Genomic DNA, 23,728 nt, shown 5'->3' on the forward strand with positions numbered 1-23,728 from the left:
CTCCATCTGTTTCAATTTTGTGGAATAGTTTGGATAATATTGGTATGAGGTCTTCTATGAAGGTTTGATAGAATTCTGCACTAAACCCGTCTGGACCTGGGCTCTTTTTGGTTGGGAGACCTTTAATGACTGCTTCTATTTCCTTAGGAGTTATGGGGTTGTTTAACTGGTTTATCTGTTCCTGATTTAACTTCGGTACCTGGTATCTGTCTAGGAAATTGTCCATTTCCTGAAGATTTTCAAGTTTTGTTGAATATAGGTTTTTATAGTAAGATCTGATGATTTTTTGAATTTCCTCTGAATCTGTAGTTATGTCTCCCTTTTCCTACCTCATTTCTTAAGGAAGATGCCACATGACATTTCTTTAGCCAGACAAATACATCAGAAAGCAAATACTCATGAAAACAATAGTTTAATTCATCTTTTAGTTCTTTGTGCAGAAAGGCCACTAAGAAAATCATTCTGACTATCTGAACTAGTAAAGTTATAAGTGTGTTTTAAAGTAAGTGGCCATTGACTATACTGGTTTTGTTGTTTAATATTTGACTGTTAACTAAAAACAAACCTAAGTTTCTACCATAGCAAGGTATGCCAAAAATCAAAGGACAAAGTCTTTTTCTTACTCAGAAGTTTCTGAGGTAAGAATTTTTATTACATTTTGGGGGGGGGTGTTGTTTTGATTACACCGGCTGGGGTTGAGACTCCGTATTTGAACATCTCAGTCGCCTGATTAGGACCCTGGATCTGACCCACAGCACTAGGGAAAGTTCATCTCAGCTTGACCAGTAGTGGAGCTAACATTTTTCTGTGCCTTGGGGTTCTACCAACTATCACACTGTAACAATCCAGGTTCAACATTAATTATAATTTAGGCATCTTATTTAACCCTTTATGCATACAATTAGTCTTTTTTTTTTTTTTTTTTTTTTTTTTGGAGCTGGGGACCGAACCCAGGGCCTTGCGCTTCCTAGGCAAGCGCTCTACCACTGAGCCAAATCCCCAACCCAACACAATTAGTCTTTAAAGTATCATTTATCTGAAGCCAACAGAAGAGAACCAGTGAGATGTCTCAGCATGTAAAGGCACTTACCAGAGAAAAGCCTGAGTTTGATCCCCAGAACCCACAAAAGCACAGTAGGAGGGGAGACTTGACTCCAGAAAATGCCCTCAGATCTTTACATATGTGGTGTGGCACACACAGCGTGCACTCAGGCACACACCCCCCACACACACACACACAGCAAAACCAAATGAAATTGAATAAAAACAATGCAGCCAGCAGAACTCATGACAAGCTGCAGGTTTCTTAAACAATACCTTATTTCTTACACACACACACACACACACACACACACACACACACACACAAAACCCTTCAAAAAACAAACAAACAAACAAAAAAGGAACAAGAGAACATCTAAATTCTTTAAGACTAGGTCTTGTTGATAGTTGTTCCAGAGAACTTTCTAGAACTCACACCATAAAAAATAAGTCAGAGTTGATAATTATAATAAATGTAAGCTTGGACAAATGACTTTAAAATTTCTTCTTCTCACCCACAAAGGAGAGAAGTAGTTTCCAGTGGTATTTATTTTAAATTTAATTGTTATGCTGTGCCACTTATGTGTATGGCAATATTCTAAAAAAATATTTTTACAAATAACCCTTGCAACTTCAGTCTGCAAGATGTTACAATCTTAGCTTAATTAAGTGGGAAGGTGGTTAGGAAGCTGACTCTGAAGGTTAAATACTTGGTCACAAATGTGTGGACCAGAGTTCAGAGCACCAACACCCTGGCAGGAAAGCTGGTGACCTGCCGGATGCTGGGTACTGACAGCCACCTGCAGAGCCAGTTCAAGAGGTGGAGACAGCAGATCCCTCGGGCGAGTTACATCCCCTCAATGGCAGAGCCTACTCAGAAAAAGTAGAGAGAAGCTGAGGAAGAAACCCAGCTCCACCTCCGTCCCCACACGCACCTTCACACACGTGAGCACTCATACACATGCAAAGATATAGAGATTAATGAGGGGAAAGCCAGAATAGAGGAGTTATGTATGGGGCTAGGGAGGTGACTCTGTAGTTTAGAGAGGACCAGAGTTTAGTTCCCAGAACCCGTGCTGGGTCAGTCACAACTGCTTGTAACCTCAGCTCCGGTGGAGCCAGCCTCCATTTCTGGCTTCTGCAGGCACCCGCACTTACCCTCACATGCCCACACAGATGTAACTTTAAAAATTAAATCTCTACGCTGTCCAGTGGTCCACGTGTCTTTAATTCCAGCACTTAGGGGCAGAGGTAGGTGGACCTCTATGAATTGAGGACAGCGTGGTTTACAGCGTGAATTCCAGGACAGCCTAGACTGCACAGAGAAACTGTGACTCAAACCAAAAGCAAAACAAATCCTAAAAGAAAAATAAAGCAAGAGTAAATCAATCCATGATGTTTATTATGGCTGTTTCTCATAATCATGTCTTGATAAAATTTTTAAGGTTTATATAATTTTTTTTCAAAAATACTAGTATTATGTGTGTACGTGCAGTGTGCATGAGAGAGAGGTTGTGTGTGTTTATGTGTGTGTGTGTGGGTGTGTGTGTGTGTGTGTGTGTGTGTGTACATGGTATATAGACAGAGGCTAGAGAACAAGTGTGGGTGGTTGTTTCTCTTTGTTCACATTTTGGTGGGCTCCAAGGATGCGGGATTAAGACGCTCACTGTGAGGAAGCAGAGGGTTCTGCATGCTACCGAGCTGTCAAGACAGTACTGGGTCAGTCCACCTGCAGTGTTGATTGGTTTCTTCAGCCTTTCTTTTTGCCTGGTCAGTGCTCCAAATTTTGGAGAGGGTTGTCTGTCCATGGAAAATGGTGTCATGGACCCATGTGGATGTGGAAGGCATGACTCTGGGTTGCATGCCAGTGTCTGGCAACAGCCATCACTGCGTCAGTGACTTATGCAAGCTCTGGGAAGAGAAGGAAGCCAGTAAAAGGGCAATGTGGAGAGCAGGTCGGAAAGAGGCCTTTTACAGATGAGACAGGGTGTCTTCACAAACCTGTGGGTAGATGAAAAGGAGAGGGGAAAGCACACCTGACGCATCAGAGAGAGAATGGAAGGACACGAGCTCTCTAGATAGGACTTTGTCTGGGATGGAGAGATCATGAGGGGAGCTGCGAATGCTGAGTTGACCTGGCACTCAGGCAGCATCCATATCAGAGCCCATGCCATCATCCAGCTAGAGCAGCTGGCTCTGTGACAGCTCTGGCCAAGTGTCAGGCTTGAGGGTCTATAAGTGGATCATCAGGAAGCCGACAGCTGAAGAAAAGAGATAACCAAACCTTTGTACCTGAGGATTCAGTCGAGCGGGTCTTCAGTAAAACAGATCTCCACTAAGGTGGGAGATGAACAGGGTCCCTCAGCCTCTACCACTGTGCTTGTAGTCTGACCACGAGCTAGGGCTGGTCTGCTGCTCTGGAGAGCCATGCTCTTGAGGTTCTGGACTGGAGCCCACTCCAACTAGAAAAGTAAGCAGCTTAGGCATAGCAAAAGCTCTAGACACTTGGGGAGATCCAGGGATGAAGCAGGCCACCTCAGCACTAGATATGCAAGGACTGGCTGCTGACAGTTCAGGGACAGTGTCTGAGGGCTTATTTGGAGGTTGAATTAGACTTTTTCAGGATTCTTTCAGCTCCAAGAGTCTGTGCATCTCTGCTCTTCAGAAGCAGCGGAGCTGGCTCATGGCCAGCAGACCCAGCATTTGGGAGGTAGAAGAGGGAAGACCAGAAAGTTAAGTATAGCCTTGACTATATACAATGAGTTTGAGGCCAGCCCAGACTAAATGAGGACTTGTCTTTTAAAAAAAAATAATTCTTGGGGCTGGGGATTTAGCTCAGTGGTAGAGCGCTTACCTAGGAAGCGCAAGGCCCTGGGTTCGGTCCCCAGCTCCGAAAAAAAAGAACCAAAAAAAAAAAATAATTCTTAAATCAACAGCAAAAACCTAACAAACAAACAAACAAACAAACAAAAGAAAGGAGAGGTAGAAGAGCTCAGGGGAAATCTTAGGGGAGATCACAAAGTGAGCAGTCTCTCTGACTGCACCAGAACCTGCCGTGCACACACATTGCTGCCTTTGCACCCTGAAAAAACCCCACACAGTTGGGCAGCACACAGCTCTGTGTCGACAAACGGAGGAGGAGTGTCCTTCCCAAGGCTGGCTGGACTTCTACACATGCTGTTTGACTTATTTCTATAGCCTGCCAAGATAGTAGAAAGATTCCAGGCCACTCAAACCACAGAGTAAAGTGGAAAAGAGGCCAGGGAAAAACCTGGGAGATTGCTAAAAAGATCATTTATTTAAGATAACACTGTTTTATCTTCAGAGGGGGCAGGCTGTTAATATGAATCAAAATTGTTCATTTGTGAGTTTATCCCAGCCTTAGCGAGTTCATTAAGCTGGATGTTCAAGCATATTAGTTTTCAAGCATATTTATAAAGATTGTTCTATTTAGAAAACAGCTGGATCATCCTAAACATCCAACAGTATGGTACCGATTAAATAGTTTATGCTATAGGTCTATCTAAATAAAAATAGAGGCCTACATTTGAGAAGGAAAATTGTCTACTAGATAATTAAAACACATTTTTTAAAAAAGATAGAAAGTAAGGGGTCGACAAAATGGCTCTGCAAATAAAGGTACTTGCCAGCAAGCCTGATGGCCTGAGTTCAATCCTGGGACCTCACATAGTGAAAAGAACAAATTTGTCCTCTGACCTTCTGTTTGCACGCTGGCATACACCCCTGCTCCATGGGTACCTACACACATGCACATGCACAAATAAAGTCATAGGATGTAACAGAAAACGTAAAGGTAGGAGTGATGACCGATGATCATATGTCTCCAGGTTTATCTGTAAATACTCCTTGATTTATGATCTAATTCCATCCCCAAAGGAGATTTGAGACCCTCTCTTTTCCAGTCAGCTCATTATTATAATTTATAGTCCCATTTCCAGGAATAATTCTGTATCACAAAAATACCAAATGAATAAAAGCATGTGTCAGATATATATTATTTTCATTTTTAAGAAACAAAAGTATGTAATAGGAAATTTTATGGCCATTGTGAACAACCACATTATTATGGTAGTTAGGGCCTGGTTTCTAGGGTCAAATCGTGTATCCAAGTTGCAGATTGACTGGGGTGAGCATGTGTCAGCTCCCTGCCCTAGCTCCTTGCCCTTGCTTTGACTGCCTGTAAGATGCAGGTAGGCGTCCTCATCCTACAGTGCCATGAGGACTGAGCTTATCTAGACCAAGGACTTAGAAGTAAAGATGCTTGCTGCCAGTAAAAACCACCGTCCTAAGTGTTAGCTGTCATCTTCCTGCCTCAGCCTCTTCAGTGCTGGGAACTTTAGGCCTCAGCTACACCTTCAGTCAGGAAAAGGTTTGTTACTTATTAGTTTTTGCATTTTGAGACAGGGTCTTCTATAACCAAAAGTAGCCTGGAACTCACTGTATAGCCTAGGCTGGCCCTAAACTCACAACAGTCCTTGTCTTAGCCTTCCGAGTGCTGTGAATATTGCCCCCAGCTGTCATGAGTTCCTATTGAGTACTTTAGAGGTTTATCTCAGTGACGGAGTGGATAGGAATGGTGCTGCACAACTGCAGTCTCGGAACCTAAGAGCCAGAGAGGATAGAAGTTCAAGACCAACTTACACCACTTGGTGAACTTGACGCCAGGCTGGGCTGTATGAAACCTTATCTCCAAACAATTAATTCATTAAAAATTAATGAGCTACGGATATAGCTCAGTTGTAGAGCACTTGTTGACATCACTTGTTGATGAGGATGAAACGCTGACCTAGTAGTATGTAGCCCTGGGTTCAGGCCTATAATGATAGATAGATAAACAGCAACACTGTAAAAATGTGAATAACTCAAGTGATGAATTCTTAATACAATGAAGAATTTTCCTTTTTTTTAATGCCAGATGCCTTGGATGAGTATTTTGAATATGATGCAGAGGAGTTCTTGGTCTCTTTGGCCTTGCTGATAACTGAAGGCCGAACCCCTGAGTGTTCCGTGAAAGGCCGTGCAGAGAGTTTCCACTGCCCTCCAGCGCAGTCTCGTTTCCCAGGCGCAGCCAGACATGAGTGCAGCGACAAGCTGGCCCAGGTGAGGACTGGGCTCCGTTGCTGCTGGGTTTGTCTTTTGTGTAAACTAGCTCAGATGTTCTCATCCCTGCTGTTCTGCCACAGTGATTTCTGTATTTGAGCAATGGCTTGGAAATGCTCTGGGTACCTTCCCTAAGATGAAGAGAGGTTGGAAGCCCCTCCCACTTCACAGGAGACTTCACTGCTGCCATCTGCTTTCCTTTAGCTGTGGAGTCTTCCCTTGGCCCTCCATTGTATGTTCTTATTCATTAGATAAATAACCTACATTAACTTTTTCCCCTATATTTTTTCAGTGGGAAAAATTTATATTAATATTTTAAAAGAAAATCATCAAAACATTTTAATAAGTAGCACATGATATAATTTCTAAAAATTATATATTTTCTCTAATATATATTTTTTCTTCCAGTTATTAATTTCTTTTGTTGTTGGTGGTGTTTTAAGATTTATTCATTTTATGTATGTGAGTACACTGTAGCTGTCTTCAGACACAGCAGAAGGGGGCATCGGATCCCGTTACAGATGGTTGTGAGCCACAATAGGGGTGCTGGGAACAGAAGAGACAGCCGAGCCTGAGCAAGTGCTACCACATATGCGCTTTCCTTATGCAGATATCTACAATTATGGTTTTGAAATTTAAATACAAAATTAAGGCAGTTATTGAGAATATTCATTTGTTTATCTTCCTTTTCTCCTAGTGTCGCCAAGCCAGACGAACCAGATCTGAGGTCACGCTGTTGTGGAAAAATAATCTTCCAATCATGGTAGAAGTGATGCTTCTGCCAGATTGCTGCTACAGTGACGAGGGCCCTAGCACAGAGGGGACAGATCTGAATGACCCTGCCATTAAACAAGATGCACTGTTACTGGAGAGGTGGATCTTGGAGCCAGTTCCCCGACAGTGAGTCATTCAGTTTGGTCTCCAGTTTTCCTCGATCCCCTACACCTGACCCTGCCATTGCTTCATGTCTCTGAATCCCCCTTTTTTATGTGGTAAGGTTGAGACACTTAACACATTGGTTCGCTACGTAATTATGACACCAAGTGACATTAGAGTGCGTGTAGGTGCTCTTAGCTATAGCGTACACATCCCAAGAGGTGACTGTTCCCACTTTCCTCTTCCAAAAGGAGTCTCTCAGTCTCTCAGTCATGTTCCCTCCCTTAGGAATGGCGATCGCTTCATCGAAGAGAAGGCACTTCTGCTGGCTGTCAGATCATTCGTGTTTTTTTCTCAGTTAAGTGCTTGGCTGAGTGTTTCTCATGGTGCTATTCCACGAAACATTCTTTACAGGTATGTATGTCCAGCGGGGAAAAGGATCAGTATATAGCCACAGTTTACTAAGTGTTGTTTAGCTTGTCAAGAGTATATTTCCTTCATTTATAAATGAAAATCAGTATATATTGATGAGGTTTTCCTCAAAACAAGAAAGTATATATTACATGGGTAATATATTATAAATAATCTTGTTGAACTAGATCTTGTTAAGATGGCTTGGTGGGTTAAATTTGGTGGGCAAAAATGTTTAAAGACCATTCAAGTTTACCACCTTAGGAAGCTGAGCTGGACTTAATGCCACAGTAAAGTAGAAACTGAGGTCACCTGAATTTGTGACTTCCTTTGATCTGGAGTTTTCTATCTCAAACATATAAACATTGCTGGACATAATGCCGTGTGCTCACAGCACCAGCTACTCCAGATGGTGAAGCAGGAAGACTGTTGGAATAGTGAGTTTGAACCTAAGCAAGATAGCAAAAGCCTGTCTTATACAGAGAGGAAGGGAGGAAAGAAGGAAGGAAGGAAGGAAGGAAGGAAGGAAGGAAGGAAGGAAGGAAGGAAGGAGAAGCACATGCATATTTGTGTATATGACTTCTTGTATGCATGTGTATGTGTGTATGTATGCATAAATTAACATGCAGGCTGCCAAGCAACAAATCTTTTCTTTATGCAGGTGAAATAGTGTCTCTAGACTGTCTTGCTCAATGAGCAGAACCCACTTATTAAATACTAAACATATAGCCCTGGTTTTTCTTTGGTTTTTGTTTGGTTGGTTGGTTAGGTTTGTTGCTTTTGAGGGGAGTTCTTTTTTTGTTTTTTGCTTTTTGCTTTTGTGTGTGTGTGTGTGTGTGTGTGTGTGTGTGTGTGTGTGTGTGTGTGTGGTGTTTTGGTTTGGTTTTGGTTATTTGAAATAGGGTTTCTCTATGTATCCCTGGAACTAACTCTATAAACAAGGATGGCCTCAAACAAAGATCTGCCTGCCTCTGCCTCCTAAGTTCTGGGATTAAAGGCCTGCACCACTACTACTTGGTGCTTTTGTTTTTCTATTTTGGCAAATATGATTAAATCATAATATCCTTGAGCTTTTGGTAGTTCCTTCCTGTAATCTTACAGAAGACTAAAAGTAGGAGGATCATTGCAAGTTTGAAACCAACCTGTGCTACATAGTAAATTTGAGGACATCCAGGGCTACAGAAAGAAACTCGATCTCTTTTGTTTGTTTTTGTTTTGGGGGCAGAGTTTCTATGTATAGCCCTGGCTGTCCTGGAACTTGCTCTGTAGACCAGGCTGGCTTCAAACTCAGGGATCTGCCCGTCTCTGCCTCCCAAGGGCTAGGATCAAAGGTGTGCTCTACCACCACCTGGCTATAAAATTTGGTCTGAAAGACTAAAATAACAGAAAACAGTCCCTTCATCCGAGTACAGTCAGCTGTGCCATGTATGTTGCTTTTAGCAGTGACAAGGTAGCATGGCTGAAAGTAGACCTTGGTGGGAGTTAACCATAGATGAAACTATTTTGTATCCTTAAAGTCATTCAGAGCAATGGAGGGGCAGTTTGTGACTGATCTGTGTTGTTTGGCTCTAGAATCAGTGCTGCTGATGTCGACCTGCAGTGGAGTTTTTCACAGACTCCAACTGAGCATGTGTTTCCCGTTCCCAATGTCTCTCACAACGTGGCCTTGAAAGTCAGCGTTCAGTCCTTACCCAGACAAGCTCATTATCCAGTTTTGACCTGTAGTATCCATACTAATATTGGTCTGTATGAGAAGAGAATTCAGGAACAGGAGCTTCGAGCCTGTCAGCACCGTGGCCCTGGTGAAGTGGAGTACCGTTGTCCCAGCAGCTCTCAGAGTCTGTGCAGCAAGCACACATGGACCATGGCACCTGTGAGTGCCCTGCATGTCAGAAGTGGCATGCCTCCTGAGTACACTGCAGCCATTAGAAATGTCAGGCTCTGCCCAGGCACAGGTAGCAAGTCTGACAATGGAACACCTCAAGCCAGCGTCCTGGGCTTCAGTGGCACTGGAGAAGTGAGGTCCCAGGAGGCATCAGTGAGAACTTTCAAATCACTCTCTGTGATCGATTCCAGTGTCTCCAGCTGTCAGAGCTCCCGGCAGCCAGTAGGGGAGCCTAACCCTTTAATCGACTCCCTGATTCAGGATCGACAAGAAGTCATTGCCAGGATTGCTCAGCACTTGATTCACTGTGACCCCAGCTCCTCTCGCATGTCTGAACTCCCCTTTAACACCCCAGAGTCCACTTCACTTAGCCCAAAGCTTCACCCAGTTTCACAGGAGAGTGGGTATTCGAGAAGATGCAAAGAAGCATTCTCTGTCTCTTTTGGGAGTCCAGAGTTTGGCTCCCCAGGAGACAGCAAGGAGGGGAAAGTGAAAGAGAAGCTGGAAACCAGGCAAGGAGAAACCTGTGCCTCTCACAGTCCCTACCCTCGGCAGCCTGCTGGGGAGGCAAACCCACTGATTGGCTCTTTGCTTCTGGAGCGGCAGGATGTCATAGCCAGGATCGCACAGCACTTGGAGCACATCGACCCCACAGCTCACATTCCCCGGCCTGCGTTCAGCAAGCACGACTCCAATTCCATTCCTTCTAAAGTGTTCAGGAGTTCATTTCATGACAAAACCATGTTGAAGAAGGACAGAGAGAATGTCTCTGTTTCTGCTACTCATACAGAAGTGTCCTTATTGGGAGACAGAGGTGATGGGAAAAGCCCCAAACCTAGTAAATGTTTCCGATCTTTCAAAAACAGTCCTCAAGAAAAGTCTCTGAAACCTGAAGAAAGCGCTCAGCATCAGAACCATCCTGATGACATCACCCACACAGCCAGGCAGGAGTTGCTGAACAAGGCTGCTGGCTTACTCACTTCCTCTAACTCGTCCCTCTGCAATGAAAGCAGCTTGGCTTTGATTGGCAGATTGGAAAGTACATCTTGTAAATTACAACTTAGGAAGCAAGAAATGAGCCATGAAACTGAGAAACAGTGTTTGCATTGCAACAGTATTGACAAACAGATTTGCACAAATAAATGCACAGAGAAAATAAAAGATGAGAATAGCCCGGGCTCTCTCAGTCATCTCCAGTGTGATGAGTCAAGAGGTATTGACCCAAAAATAAAAGTGACTATGTTGGAAATGCCTGACTATTTGAACAAGTACAAAACTAATTGTTCAAATAAAGACTCCAAAAGATCAAAGACATGTGAGCAAAACATTCAGCTTGGCACAGAAAATTATCTCAGTGAAGATACTGAGGGTTCCAAAAGCACAATATCAGACCAACTAAAAACTGAGCAGGAGGAAAACAAAGATTCAGTTGCCGGAAAACCTCCAAGTGTAAAGCACTGTCTGTCTACAAGCGAAAGACTGAAAAATGCAGACATGTTGGTAGGTAACATGTAATATTTAAAATGTAATTCTTGGCTATTAGTTGTGGTTTGAATCTGATTCACCGGAGATGTGGTTATGAATGCTCAGGGGTGCCTATTATCTGTAGAGTACCCAGTGTGGTGTGATAAGACTTCTACAGAACTATTAATATTCTTGCCAATAACCCACCCTCTTGAAAGTCAACACAACACAAGGTAAGAGAAGAAGTGGATCATGGGTCACATGGTTTAAAATTCAGAGTATGGTTCCTTCTTTAAAAGTTATAATTACAGCAGCAAAAATTTCAAGGTTTTGTGAGGTCTGTCATTTCAAACTTTCAGCAACCATCTAAAAGCTATTTTCTCCCATTCAGAAGCACCTGGCCTTTATATTTGACCTGGGGAATGAATGTGTGTGTGTGTGTGTGTGTGTGTGTGTGTGTGTGTGTGTGTGTGTGTGTGTGTGTGTGTGTGTGTGTTGATTTCTGTATTCTTTACTGGCTCCTCTCAGTTATGTCAAATGATTATAGAACTTGGTACTGTACCAAGGGACAGGTCTGACACATGGGGGTAATAGAGGCCCAGAAGGTTGGACATGCTAGGAACTCTGTCAACATCAGTGGCTGATCTGGTGATCTGAACCCCTTCTCAGGTCTCTTGTAGTCCAGGGTTCTGCTAGTCACGTCCTCCGTCCACTTGGATTCTTCCTGTTGCCTTTGTTTCGGTATTGCATACAGTCAGTGGGGAGGAAGAAGGGATCAAGTGGACATTCCTGTCAGCTTGGTGTGTTTTGCAAGCAGCGCTGGCCTGGTACAGACGCCGCATGGTAACAGTGTAGACTGTCAGGAGGAGCTGCCCGAAGTGGGTACTAAGGATCTTTAGTTCCTGGATCTTTCCTCATGGTGTAGACCTTGAGCCATACCAAATAAACCGTATAATTCGGAAACTGATAATCGATCTGTATAGTTCATAGACCTTTAACATGCAGCTTAAATAAAAAGGTATACCCTAAAAGTGTACAAAGGCTTATCATGATCTTAAAAACACTCTGTGTTTTAGAGAGACCCAGCTGGCCCATGTCTGCAGTTCCAGGCTTTTAGAAGCAATAGGGAGGAGAGTTTAAGGCCACCAGGATAAGAAAGCAGGCCTGTGAACTTAATTTGGACATGGTGTTTTGGTTTGTCTTCTAGCACTGACTTGTTCATGTGCTGATTTTACGTGAAATCATACATGTGCTCCAGCGCCCTCCTATACAACCTGTGAACATTTGTCTGCCTGACCCCCTCTTTCCCCAGGGCCAGGTGTTTTTTGTTTTGGTTTTTTTGCCCAGTAGGCAGAAGGACAAGGACTGGGTCACAAAGCTGATAAATGTGAAGTGTGACCAACTTAGTCAATTTTTTAACTTTTCATACTTTTTGTAAATTTCTGAATTTTAGATATAAATTTGTCCAATTTGTAAGTATTTCCCCTGCTTCTTGAGAGAGGGTCTCAGTGGTTGCCCAGACTGACCTTGAGCCCTGGGCTCAGCTGTCTTCTTGGTCTTAGCCTTGAATGCCACTGGGATTACAAGCGCACGTGCACACACACACACGCACACATGTGCCACTTCTCCTGTTTCTTGGTTCACAGTAAAAACATAGTGCTGTAACCATGTTTCTTGTTTTAGAAGAGTTCTTTTTATTATATTTATAAAAAGAACATCACATGTGTATCTGGTGTCCACAGAAGCCAGAAGAGGGCATTGGGTCCATCTGGAACTGAAGTTACAGAGGTTGCAAGTCACCATGTAGGTGCTAGGAGCCAAACTTGAGTCCTCTGCAAGAGCAGTAAGGCTCTTAACTGCTAAGCCCTCTCCCCAGTCCCCTGTTTTATATTCTGAATTTGTCATACTAAACTAAATCCTCTAAAAATGGCTCTTAGCAAAGTTATATACTTTACAGTCTTAACTCTGTTCTAGCTGGGTTTTTTTCTACAAGTTAAAATATTAGATGCTAGATTGTGAGTGAACATATTGATAAAACAGTTGTATTGGGCACACTTCAAAATTTTTGAGACATTATACCAAAAACAAGCGCCATGTAGGTCTGTATTGATGTCTGCATGTGTGTAGTGTATGCTTATGCATGTCAGGGCTCTTTAGCTTCACCACCAATGCTGCATACCTGAGTGTATTAGCAGTGTATCTACAAACTTAACCATTATTTAAATGTTCCCACTAAAATCTAGGACTTTTCCTCACAGAGGACTACACTGAAGCATTCAAGTGTCTGGAGGAAACACGATTTTCATTCCCTGGATGGGACATCAACCAGAGCCTTTCATCCTCAGACAGGGCTGCCTCTCCTCTCAAGCCCAGTAAGTTCCCTCCGTCCCTCACGCCCAGCAGCTGCAGGCAGGCAGCCGCCATGCTCTCAAGCACTTCAGCTAACATTAACTGAAACATTTCAACCGGGAAGTACACTTTCAGTTAGAAAACTTCATGGGGTTTGATGGTACATTTAAGAGCTATATAATAATATGGGGAAAGAATATACATTGAGCAAAAATGAAGTGTATTTTACTGGTATTGAAATTCTTCCTGGAGTTCTTTTGCTGAATATTTTGTTACTAAGTGTAAAAGGAAAAAAACAATTTTTAAAAATACCTTGATGTTTTCATACAAATAGATTTTTTCCTCATCTCAATAAATATTGGCACCAGCAACAATCTTGTTTAAAAACTAGTATAAATAAGTCCATAGTTTTGAGTGTAGTGGTTAAATCTCCTATTGGAGGGCTTGGGATGTTGCTCAGAGACAGAATGATCCATGTAGGAGGCCCTGGGCTCCATCCCAGCACCACGTGGGAGGGCTGGGTGACTGCAACCAGTGGCTATTTGGCTATAAAGTGAGGCCCTGTCTTCAAAAAGTTTGAAAGAAAACATCTGAATATGGAATTACTCTCCTTGAAGTGTGTGCGCATACACAGTTGCGTGTACACACATGCATGCACATACATGGACACACAAAGGTGCATGTACACACATGCATACCTTATGGAAAAATAGTGGAATGGACTCAGTTGAGTGGAAGTTTCATAGGTGCACAGGCAGATACTTAGAAAGCACTTAGTGTGACAGACAGAAAGGAGAGGGAACAGTAACCCTGAAAGGTCCATAAGAGACAGGTGTCATGCTCATCATATGCAGAAGAAGCTCCAAGCACTGACCAGGCAGAGTGAAGGGAAGGAAGACAGAGAGCTTTTCTGAAATGCGAGCTCTGCTGGATTGTACACACATGAGCTCATGATTGTTTCGGCTGATTTATTTGATATGGTCTGGTTCTGGAACAGTTTTCTTGCCAGTGACATTTTCTTTGGTATTAAAGGTTGAACCCATTTAAATGAGCACATGCTAGGAAAGTGCCCTACCACTTAAACATACCTTTTCCCCGTTTTGGGGCATGGGGAGTAGACTTTACTTTGAGGCAGGGTCTCCCAGAAATACTCATTCTGGTCCTGAACTCCCTGCTCTCTTGTCTCATGACCTCTGCAGCTTCCAAGGTTGCTGTCACTCCTAGCCATGATGATCTCAGCCCTTTCTTCTCAAACCAGTGCCTCAGTTGTATTTTACATTTATTAATTATTCATGCTTTACATAGATTCCCAAAACAGGTCTAACTCTCATGTTGTATCTGACTCCACTTTTAATTTGCACTTAGAGCTTTCATTTTTAGTATATTTTGAGATAAATGGTTTGTGAGAAATACAATCTAGTATATGCTGGTTGTTGAAAATTCAGAGTACTATTTTTCAAACCCATTTTCTGTGAAGAATACATTTCTTGGGAATGTTACAGTGGATAGGATGCCAACATTCTTATTTTTGCCCCTTTAGTCTAAACTCTAAACGTTACAGGTACACATACCCCAAAGGTGCACAGAGATATACAACTTACAAATAACAGTCCTAGCAGAGATGGTTCTGTAGGGAAAGTTCTGAGTTCAGACCTCAATGCTCCCACAAAGCTGAGCACTGTAGCAATTGTCCATAGCCAGTGATGAGGAGGCAGAGGCAGGAGGATCTCTGGCACTTTCTGCTTCTAGAGCCCTGGGTTCAATGAAAGACCCTTACTCAAAAAGTAGGATAAAGAGTGACTGAAGAAGATACCTCTGACCTCCACACACATGAGCACACATGTGTAAACACATACACTTTTGCATACACAATGCATATACTATCCATGCACACACACACAAACACAAAGTAAGAGTCCTTGTACAGAAAAACCTAGTTTTATTTAGAACCTAGTCAGAGTACTTTTAGGAATCATCTGGGTTCTTTTTCTACATTAATAAAATGAAAATGAAAGAAAATATGTGATAAGCGTCATTGTTTTGAGTAAGCTGTGAGGGAGATCTTACTACTTTGGATCCCTAGGGTGCCACAGCAGGTGAAGGTGCCAAGCCAAGTGACTTACATTCTTGGGCCCACATGAGAGAGAGAGAGAGAACTGACTCCTTAACTGTCCTCTGTCCCCTACATGTGTGCTGTGGCATGCATGCACCTACACACATAAAAACAAAGAAATAAATTCCATTTAAATCAACATACCTAGCTTGGATTTTCTAAGTGTTTTATTAATTTTAAAAGTAACCTTAAAAACTAAGTAATTATTTTGCCTTTAGGTTCCTCAAAGAAAAACACAGTCAGGTTGCTTTGATCTAGACACGTCACTACTGCATCTGAGAAGTCTATCCTCCAAAAGGTAATCACCTCAAGTGCATGGGTGTGAAGTAGAACTGTGCTGCAGATGTGCTGACTCTAAGTCAAAGTGTAATAAAAAATATTATCTTGATGTGGATGCCCTTGTAGAGACACATGGTGACACAAAACCATCTAACTCCAGGTCCAGGGACTCTGACACCTGGCCTCCATAGACACTAGGCGTACAGACATACATGCAGACAAAACACCCCTGCATATAACTTTTATAAAAATTAAAGATTTTGGCTAAAGAAAAAGATGAAGTCCCATTTCCATGCTGCTGCACATACACGTAGAGAGACACAGCGAGCTTAGCTGTGCTCATCTCCATAGTCAGAAACACAGCGGTTTCTGCGGATCCTTCACCTTCATCTTCTAGCCCACATTGCCTCTCTCCCTCCTTTCCTCTCCACATCCCTCTTACTCCTCCTTTTTAAAAAAATATTTATTGTATACAAGTACATTATAATATATTTATTAATATAATTATTATTATATTATTATTATATCAGACACGCCAGAACAGGACATGAGATCTCACTACAGATGGTTGTGAGCCACCATGTGGTTGCTGGGAATTGAACTCAGGACCTCTGGAGGAACAGTCAGTGCTCTTAACCGCTGAGCCATCTCTCCAGCCTCCTTCCCTCCTCCTCACAATCTCTGTTTTCCTTGTCAATGACCCAGCCTAGGGTTTCACATGTAGTAGGCAAGGTTTCTTCCACTGGGCTCCATCCATGGCCAGCCTGTAATTACAGTCGCATAATTTTGCCCTTGAGTTCTTGTTCTCAGCTGAAAGTGATGTAGAATTCTGAGTGTTAGCATTTCCAGTAGATCCCACCATGTGATGTGTTATAAATTATACCTTGACAGAGATCTGTCTGCCTCTGCCTCCCAAGTCCTGGAATTAAAGGCATGTGCCATCACCACTCAGCTAAAACTTTTGTATTTTAAAGTTTGATAGCATTAATTTTATTTTAGTAGTTTGAATGAAGTTGTTCAGCTTCTTCTAACTCATTTTATAGATGTAAACAAGGAAATATTGCAGTTACCGTGTACTACTTTTCTTTGCTTTTACTTTCCAATAGCTCTCGACCGTGTCTGAACATTGAAGCGGACCCAGGTGTTCATGAAAAGCCTTTTTTGAGTTCAAGTGCTCCACCAATCACAAGTCTTAGTCTCCTAGGGAATTTTGAGGTAATGCAGCTTTGAAACTATTTTAGAAGTCAAAGTGCCTTAAACTAGGGCACTAGGGCTACGGTATCATTATATCTTTAACATTCTCTGTGAGAAGGAAATAAATGAATCGACTGTCTTTTCTCAAAGCCTTGAAATTGCCTATGTGCTCCTTCTCAAATGATCTCTTAACTGAGGGCTGCTCCTCACATCCATGATAGCCCCTTAGGTAACTTCACATAAGCTTGTGAGGGTCTTGAAAACACCTGAAGAGCCACCACTTAGAGGTGGATCTCAGGAGCGAGTGCCATGTGGGTAGACAGAGCTTCTTCACATAGTTGCTTAAACTTTTTCAGCTAAACTAAACAAAACTCCATATATCACACAGCAGCATCTTTTACAAACAGAAGTAGTCCTTTTTCAAGATGACAAATGTTTGGCTTAACTTTCTAACAGGACTTCTATATGTGGCCTGCTGTCAAGACCTTCTAGCACCTTCTAGTGGGCTCTCTCTGGGCAGATACCTTCTCTGGTAGAGCTTTTCTTTTCAAATATGGCCTATTATATAACCTAGGGCAGCTTGGAACCTACTGCATAGTCCAAGCCAGCCTTGAACTCACAGCAGTCCTCTCGTCCCAGATACCAAGTACTGGTGAGATTGCAGGTGCGAGTCCTGTTCCCAGCAGAGAGCATATTTTCCACGCGCAAAGATAGCACATCAAATGATTATATCTAACAAACGGCGAGGTTCCAAGAGCATCCGGTGGTGGCTGAATGGGTGAGAAGAGAATTGGGTTGGATCTAGTAGAAAGTGGTTGGAGGTAGAGGTGATTTAGGGTCAGGTAAGAAACACGTCTCTTATAATAACCATCATTTCTCAATTTGAGCCACGGTTTCTGTGTCACGCAGACTTCCAAGTGGCCACTCACTACACTCTTGCCTGAGCCTTGTTGTGTAATGGGTCATAGACACATGCTACCACAGGACTTAGAAAACATAGTCAGATATTTCCCTAAGTGAAATTAATGTGCTAAATTTTCAAAAACACATGTTGTCTTGCCTTCCAGGAATCGGTTCTGAATTACCGTTTAGACCCCCTCGGCATAGTTGATGGCTTCACTGCTGAGGTGGGAGCCAGTGGGACTTTCTGCCCTACGCACTTGACTCTGCCGGTGGAAGTGTCGTTCTACAGTGTTTCGGATGATAACGCTCCCTCGCCTTATATGGCAAGTACTTTGTCTTTTCTGCAATTCTGTAATTCATTTCTCTGCTGCAGTCCTGTCCTTGAAAGCGTGAAGCAGTTCCTAAGAGAAAGTAAAAACCTGAACGCAGACCAATAGGCCAAAATACTGCTCCATGACCTTTTTCTCAGCTGGCTCAAACTGTATCGACCTGCTTTGTGTTTTAAAATGGTGCTGTAATGTTACCCATTTCTAGGTAACTTGCTAGTGCCTGACATAGTCCACACAAATTCCCTAGTGCTTACTGTGTACTCTAATGCCAAGTGGCTGCCTCTTCACACTGTCCTTATGTCATTCAGATTTAGTAAGATCTGGGGACTTGGGGTGATCTGAGGCCTCTCCACCCCATCTCCCACCCCTAACCCCCTTTTATCCTGGGGTTCTAGAGAGTGTGAGCTATTTCTGATGGCACCAGTTTCTAAGCGGAAGGTAGGAGAGCTTCTGGGAGTTAGAACAGTCTTGAGCCTGAGGTCTTGTAAGTTTACCTTCCCATTTTCTACTTCAGCGGAGTAAAAACAAGCCTTAACCTGCAGAAGTGCATCTGAACACTGGAGTGTGTACAAACACTCCTTCAGAATACAAGGAGAGGTTTGTGGTCATGGTGTAAGTGCAGAGTCACATAAGTCTCACTGTGAGAAGCAGAAATTCATACAGGTCTAGACCTGCATCTCTAACCTAGCACTTGCCCGATATCCTCCTCTCTCCTGCCTTCGGGGGTTTTAAGAACATTAGTGACAATGTCTTTTGTTAAGAGTAAAAGCTATGAAAAGGGATCTCTCCATACCTGACAGGAGAAGAAGCTGTACTTTTTAAAGAGCTAACTATGGCCACCTCGGTGCTGTCCAGTTTTTCAAGGGAGCTAATTTAGGTTTACTCCAGTATTAAAGTGACACTTTTGGCCCAGGGCCTGGTTAGTGTTTCATACTTTGATAGAAAACAGTAGTCTGGTGGGAACGTTGAATGGACACTGGAAAGTGGATAACTCAACCTACTGAATTGTTAGGGTATGCTCCTAAGGAGGCCTACCTTCTATCACAGTGGGGTTGAGGCTAGCCTGGGCTATGTAGTAAGTTCCAGAAGAGCCTTGGCTACAGAGGATAATGTTATCTCAAAAACCTAAACTAACTGAAACTCAGTGCCTGCCTGCCTTTTGGTGATGATGATCTTCTCTGTCGTCACATTTTCCCCTACATGTTTATTTAGTAGGAATGGGCTCCCTTTGCTAGTGGCTCACTCCAAGCCTCACACCACAAATCTTTCCTAAAATTTGTTCTATTTTGATAGTTTAGTCTGCTTCAAAGGACTGGTTCTTTTGTTAGACCATCAGAAGTAATGCATGTTTGTGGTACTCTAATAACTGTGAGACCTGTCCCCACAGACTGAATGGCCCCAGAGGTAAAATGTTAGGACAGAAAATTCTTTGTGGTGGGATTTTGCATCAATCAATTCTTGAAAAATTAATTCTTCATTTTGGAGTCAGCGGTAAGAATGTTCTCCAAGAACTACACCACTGCACTCAGCTACCCAGGAACTGTGTCTCCGAGAAACCAGCTGTCGTGTTGGTGAGGTCAGACTAGGCCTGTGTTATGTATGGGCTCATGATTGACTGGAAACGGTTTCCTTCTGTTCATAATTAGTCAAATTGATGGCTGTTGGTTTTAGTTTTCCATCTACTGTTTCATACTCGTATTTGTTGTTAGTTTTTTTTTTTTTTTTTTTTTTTTTGGTTCTTTTTTTCGGAGCTGGGGACCGAACCCAGAGCCTTGCGCTTCCTAGGCAAGCACTCTACCACTGAGCTAAATCCCCAACCCCTGTTGTTAGTTTTATTTTTTGACATGGGTCAGTCTGACCTCAAAGTTTATGTAGCTAAGGCTGGCCTTGAACTCGTGGTCTTTCTGCCTCCACATCCCAAGTGCTGGAATTACTGATATGTCACTGCACCTAGAAATTCATATTCTTTGTAATTAATTAAGTCCCAGCTTTCTAGTGCTACTACTTGTCTTAAATTATTTAGAAATTGTTCTTTGGAGGCTGAAGAGAAGGCTCAAAGAACGTTTGCTATTCTTCCAGAATAGCACCCACCCTGGGCAGCTCACAACACTCTGATTCCAGTTCCAGGAGATCCAGTTCCCTCTCTTGGCCTCCAAGGGCTCTATATTCATTCAAATACCCACACAAACACACACATAATTAAAAAGAAGAAGAAAGTAGTTATATTGGAGTGCTGCCCTAAACTTAAAAGACCTTTCAAAAATCTTCAGTGTCTGTGAGCCATTATGATCAAAAAAATATCAGAATTGTACATTAGAGAAAGAAACACAATCACAGTCATAGTTGCCATTGTCCTGGCTCTCTCTTTGTGTGGGAAGGAGGTTGGGAGGATGGGCAAGCACTCCTGGCCCTTCCTACCAATGTGATTATAAAGGTAGCTGTCCTTTCGATATGCCTTACTTACTCCTTCTAGAGCTAGAAGGGAGTAGTTTCTCGTGTAACTATCCACACTGCTTGTACTTGGGAAGTGCTGTGTGTACACCGCAGTATTCACTGAGCACACTGTGAAGAACTACTGCTGCGCTGCCAAGGTGTGTGGCTAACATTCATGTCCTGCGTGTGAAGGTAGGATCATGTATCAGAGCAGGGCTCTCTCTCCTCTCCGTCCATTGCTTTTTACTTCCTAACCCAGGTCTCATGTCACCTAGTGCAACAGTTCTCTGTTACACTACCTTGAGATTCCTGCTTAGGATATGTAGTGATGATTCATTACCATATAGAGCGCATACTCACTCTGCTTACCTCCATAACTACTGGGAGGGCAGCATCACTCAGGAAAGTAGACAGGGACAGGGTTCACAAGCACCACCTGTGGCCATGCCTGTACCCTGGTGATTGGGAAACCTTTTGCACATTCAATCTGACCTTTGAACTTACTTTTACACTTTTTCCCCATTGTTTGAACTTTGCAGAAAAACTGCTGTCTGTACTTAAGGTTTTCTTTAACTTTGCTATGCAAATTATATCATCAGGGGAGTGCTGTCATTCATTGAAAGGCAGATTCGATTTGGTAGATCTGGAAAGTGGCCAGGCAGATTACTTTCCTAACAAAATCAGTGCTGTTGCTGCTATCAATTTGAGTACTAAGTGGAGGACCTCCAGGGTCCCTTTTAGGTTTACCTAGTGAGATGACTGTGATTCACTTTTGACTTCTCCCCAGAGCTCAGCAATTAGACCTTCAAGCCAGTGTGCTCTGGTTTAGAGCCAAATCAAAGTCTAAGATTCCTTACTAAGGAAACAGCTAAAAGACAATACCCCTGGGTGTGATTTATCACAGCTGTGATCCCAGCATTTGAGAGGCTAAGGCAGGGGGATTTTCATGAGTTCCAGCCCGGTCTTGGCTACATAGTGAGACTTTGTGTAAACAAAGAACCAGAAGAAATAGAAATAATTTGGGTATGGTAATACACACCACTTTCCAGCACTTGGAAAACAGAAACAGAAGTTCAAGGCTACTGTTGTCAACATAGTCAGTTTGAATCCAGCCTGGAGTACATGAAACTCTGTATTAAAAAAATGGAAAAAATATAAAATAAATCTTCACAATAGCACCTTAAAAGATCCAGATTAAGACCCAGCATGGCACCGCTGCTTCTGAAGCAGCATTTCCTCTTGGAAAACAGAGTGTCTTGCTTTTTGCAGAGCATGCAGCTTGGTGGTAAACCTTCATACTTGCTTTGAACATCTCATCTGCTAGAAATTCATCAGGCTGGAACCCAGATTTCCAACCCCATTTAGCTGTCTTAATTCTTTTCTCCTGTCTTTCATCAGAAATTCAGATGTGTAAGTTGACTCACTGAAGAATTCCTTCGTTTGCAGCCCCAAACTAGATGTCGTATATTCGTTACTTTTCCATACTCCGTGATCGATCATTTATTTCATTACTTTTTCATCCCCCTTCACCTCTCACAGAATGGGACTAATCCTATAGCTTTGTTTTATTTCCTTATGGCTAGGAAACATGACTCTTGGTCTGGGCCTCAGTGGACAACTCCAAGCAGTGTGGCCTTAATGCTGTGTGCTGCTTGTTGTAAGGTGTCTAGGAAGAGCATCAGTGAATGGTTTCTATAGAAGGGGGAGGGAGTCTCACTGTTTCATACTCTTAATGCAATTTGAATGTTTTCCCTTAGAAATAAGTTACTGAAGTTTGTACAAAAACATGTTCTTTCTTTTGTTTGTTATATATGTATGCACTCAATTTGTCTTCTTTTGTTTCAAGGGTGTGATTACTTTAGAGTCCCTTGGTAAAAGGGGTTATCGAGTACCTCCTTCAGGAACGATACAAGTGGTATGTGTTTTATAGCCTACAATTGCAATAATCATTCTCTCACACATATAGAGCTTAGCCCTTTCTCCTGCTACTGCTGCTGCAACAAACTTGGTAAGTAACAGTGGGCTGCAGCTTTGTTTGCAGTTGCCATGGAATTGGAGTTGCCCCAGGAATGAGCATTTTGGGGGCCTCCATTAAAGGAAAAGATTAATAAGCTAATCGAGGTGAATGCTTTAGACAAATAATATGAACCATTTACATGGCTTAAACTGAACTATTTTCAATATATTTAGATCCTGACCAGTGCCTTCTATTAAATATTAAGTGATATTGAGATTGATCTGTGTCAAAGGTGACCCTAAAAATACTGCATTGCTTTGGTGGGAAAGCCTGGAAAACAAGATGTTAATAGTAGTGGAATGATTTCTAAAACTGACTTAGTGCAGTCTGATAGGTGCAGGGCAGAGAAGGTGGTGTGCCTTCAACTGTATTCGTCTAACTTGGCCTAAGGAAACCCCTTCTTACCAGGGCAGAGCTGTCTGACCCAGGATAACACCGCAGGTCCTCAGTCTGCTTCAGATTTTGCAGCCTGGAAAAATCTAGCTGGTGCTGGCTGTTCGCACTCAGCCTCTGGTCCAGCCCAGCAGGCGTTCCGAGCCCTGTGACCTCAAGGGGTCAGCACTTCTGTCAGCCTGGTCACACCTTACCAGGTCTGACTCAGAGCTGTACTACAGCTGTGTATTTATCTGGCATCTCACAAGGGTGAGACAGTAGTGAGCAGTGTGTGTGTCACAGAAGAACGGCTGCTTATTTAAATGCGATTTCCCTATCTAGACATTTTTTTAAAGCTAAGGAGTGATCCTTGTCCATTCTTTATCACAAGGCTGTGGAACTCATGAGGGCTTATGAACCACTGCAGCACTAGCTACGAGCTGCCCTAGTGATAAGCCATTAACCCAGAAAGAGAAGTTCACCTCTAAGTGGTCTGTTTTAAGCACGCGTTTTTTTCTTCACATGGTCTGAAGACCTGGGTCTGTTTGTACTTATTGTCTGTATCAGCCTTGATCTTAGCACATGCTAGGTTATAAACTTGGATCATAATGCTGATGTATTTCTCATTTTGATTCAGTGAGTGATGTCCAGTCCCTGGGACGAGCTTCTGAAAGCCTGGCACCAAGTTACCGATTGATGTGTTGGTAATTTGGTTAAAGTCAGTTCAGCAGCTTGGGTTTTTACTTTAAAAATGTGTATTTTAAAAAATTACATTTTTCAGTCAGTCATAGCCAAGTAACAATCGCATTACCCCAGTCTTCTCTGAGGCTACAGATCTCGGTCTGTAATGTAATGGCAGTGACGATTTGTGACGCCTGATGTTTGCCAATGATTCCGAGTGTGAAAGCACAATGCTGTCACAGACTGGGGGTCTAGTGAGA

The 23,728-nt window shown here is 42.7% G+C and overlaps 1 protein-coding gene across 9 annotated transcripts in view; it reads left to right on the top strand.

Annotated features, from left to right (window-relative positions):
* Atosa (atos homolog A) overlaps nt 1-23,728 on the top strand; it is a 77,744-nt gene that overhangs the window by 48,123 nt on the left and 5,893 nt on the right. For 4 of the 9 annotated variants that reach the window (XM_039081143.2, XM_039081145.2, XM_039081144.2 and 1 more), the window contains 9 exons: nt 5,978-6,162; nt 6,860-7,062; nt 7,327-7,452; nt 9,022-10,834; nt 13,042-13,170; nt 15,479-15,558; nt 16,646-16,754; nt 17,801-17,959; nt 22,245-22,313. In XM_039081143.2, coding sequence (XP_038937071.1) covers nt 5,978-6,162; nt 6,860-7,062; nt 7,327-7,452; nt 9,022-10,834; nt 13,042-13,170; nt 15,479-15,558; nt 16,646-16,754; nt 17,801-17,959; nt 22,245-22,313 — 2,873 coding nt within the window. Of the gene's footprint in view, nt 1-5,977; nt 6,163-6,859; nt 7,063-7,326; nt 7,453-9,021; nt 10,835-13,041; nt 13,171-15,478; nt 15,559-16,645; nt 16,755-17,800; nt 17,960-22,244; nt 22,407-23,728 lie in introns of all 9 variants that reach the window. The other 5 variants (XM_063265179.1, XM_063265180.1, NM_001106838.1 and 2 more) reach the window with 2 other exon arrangements.

Source organism: Rattus norvegicus, chromosome 8, assembly GCF_036323735.1.
Source record: "Rattus norvegicus strain BN/NHsdMcwi chromosome 8, GRCr8, whole genome shotgun sequence".
NCBI lineage: Eukaryota > Metazoa > Chordata > Mammalia > Rodentia > Muridae > Rattus > Rattus norvegicus.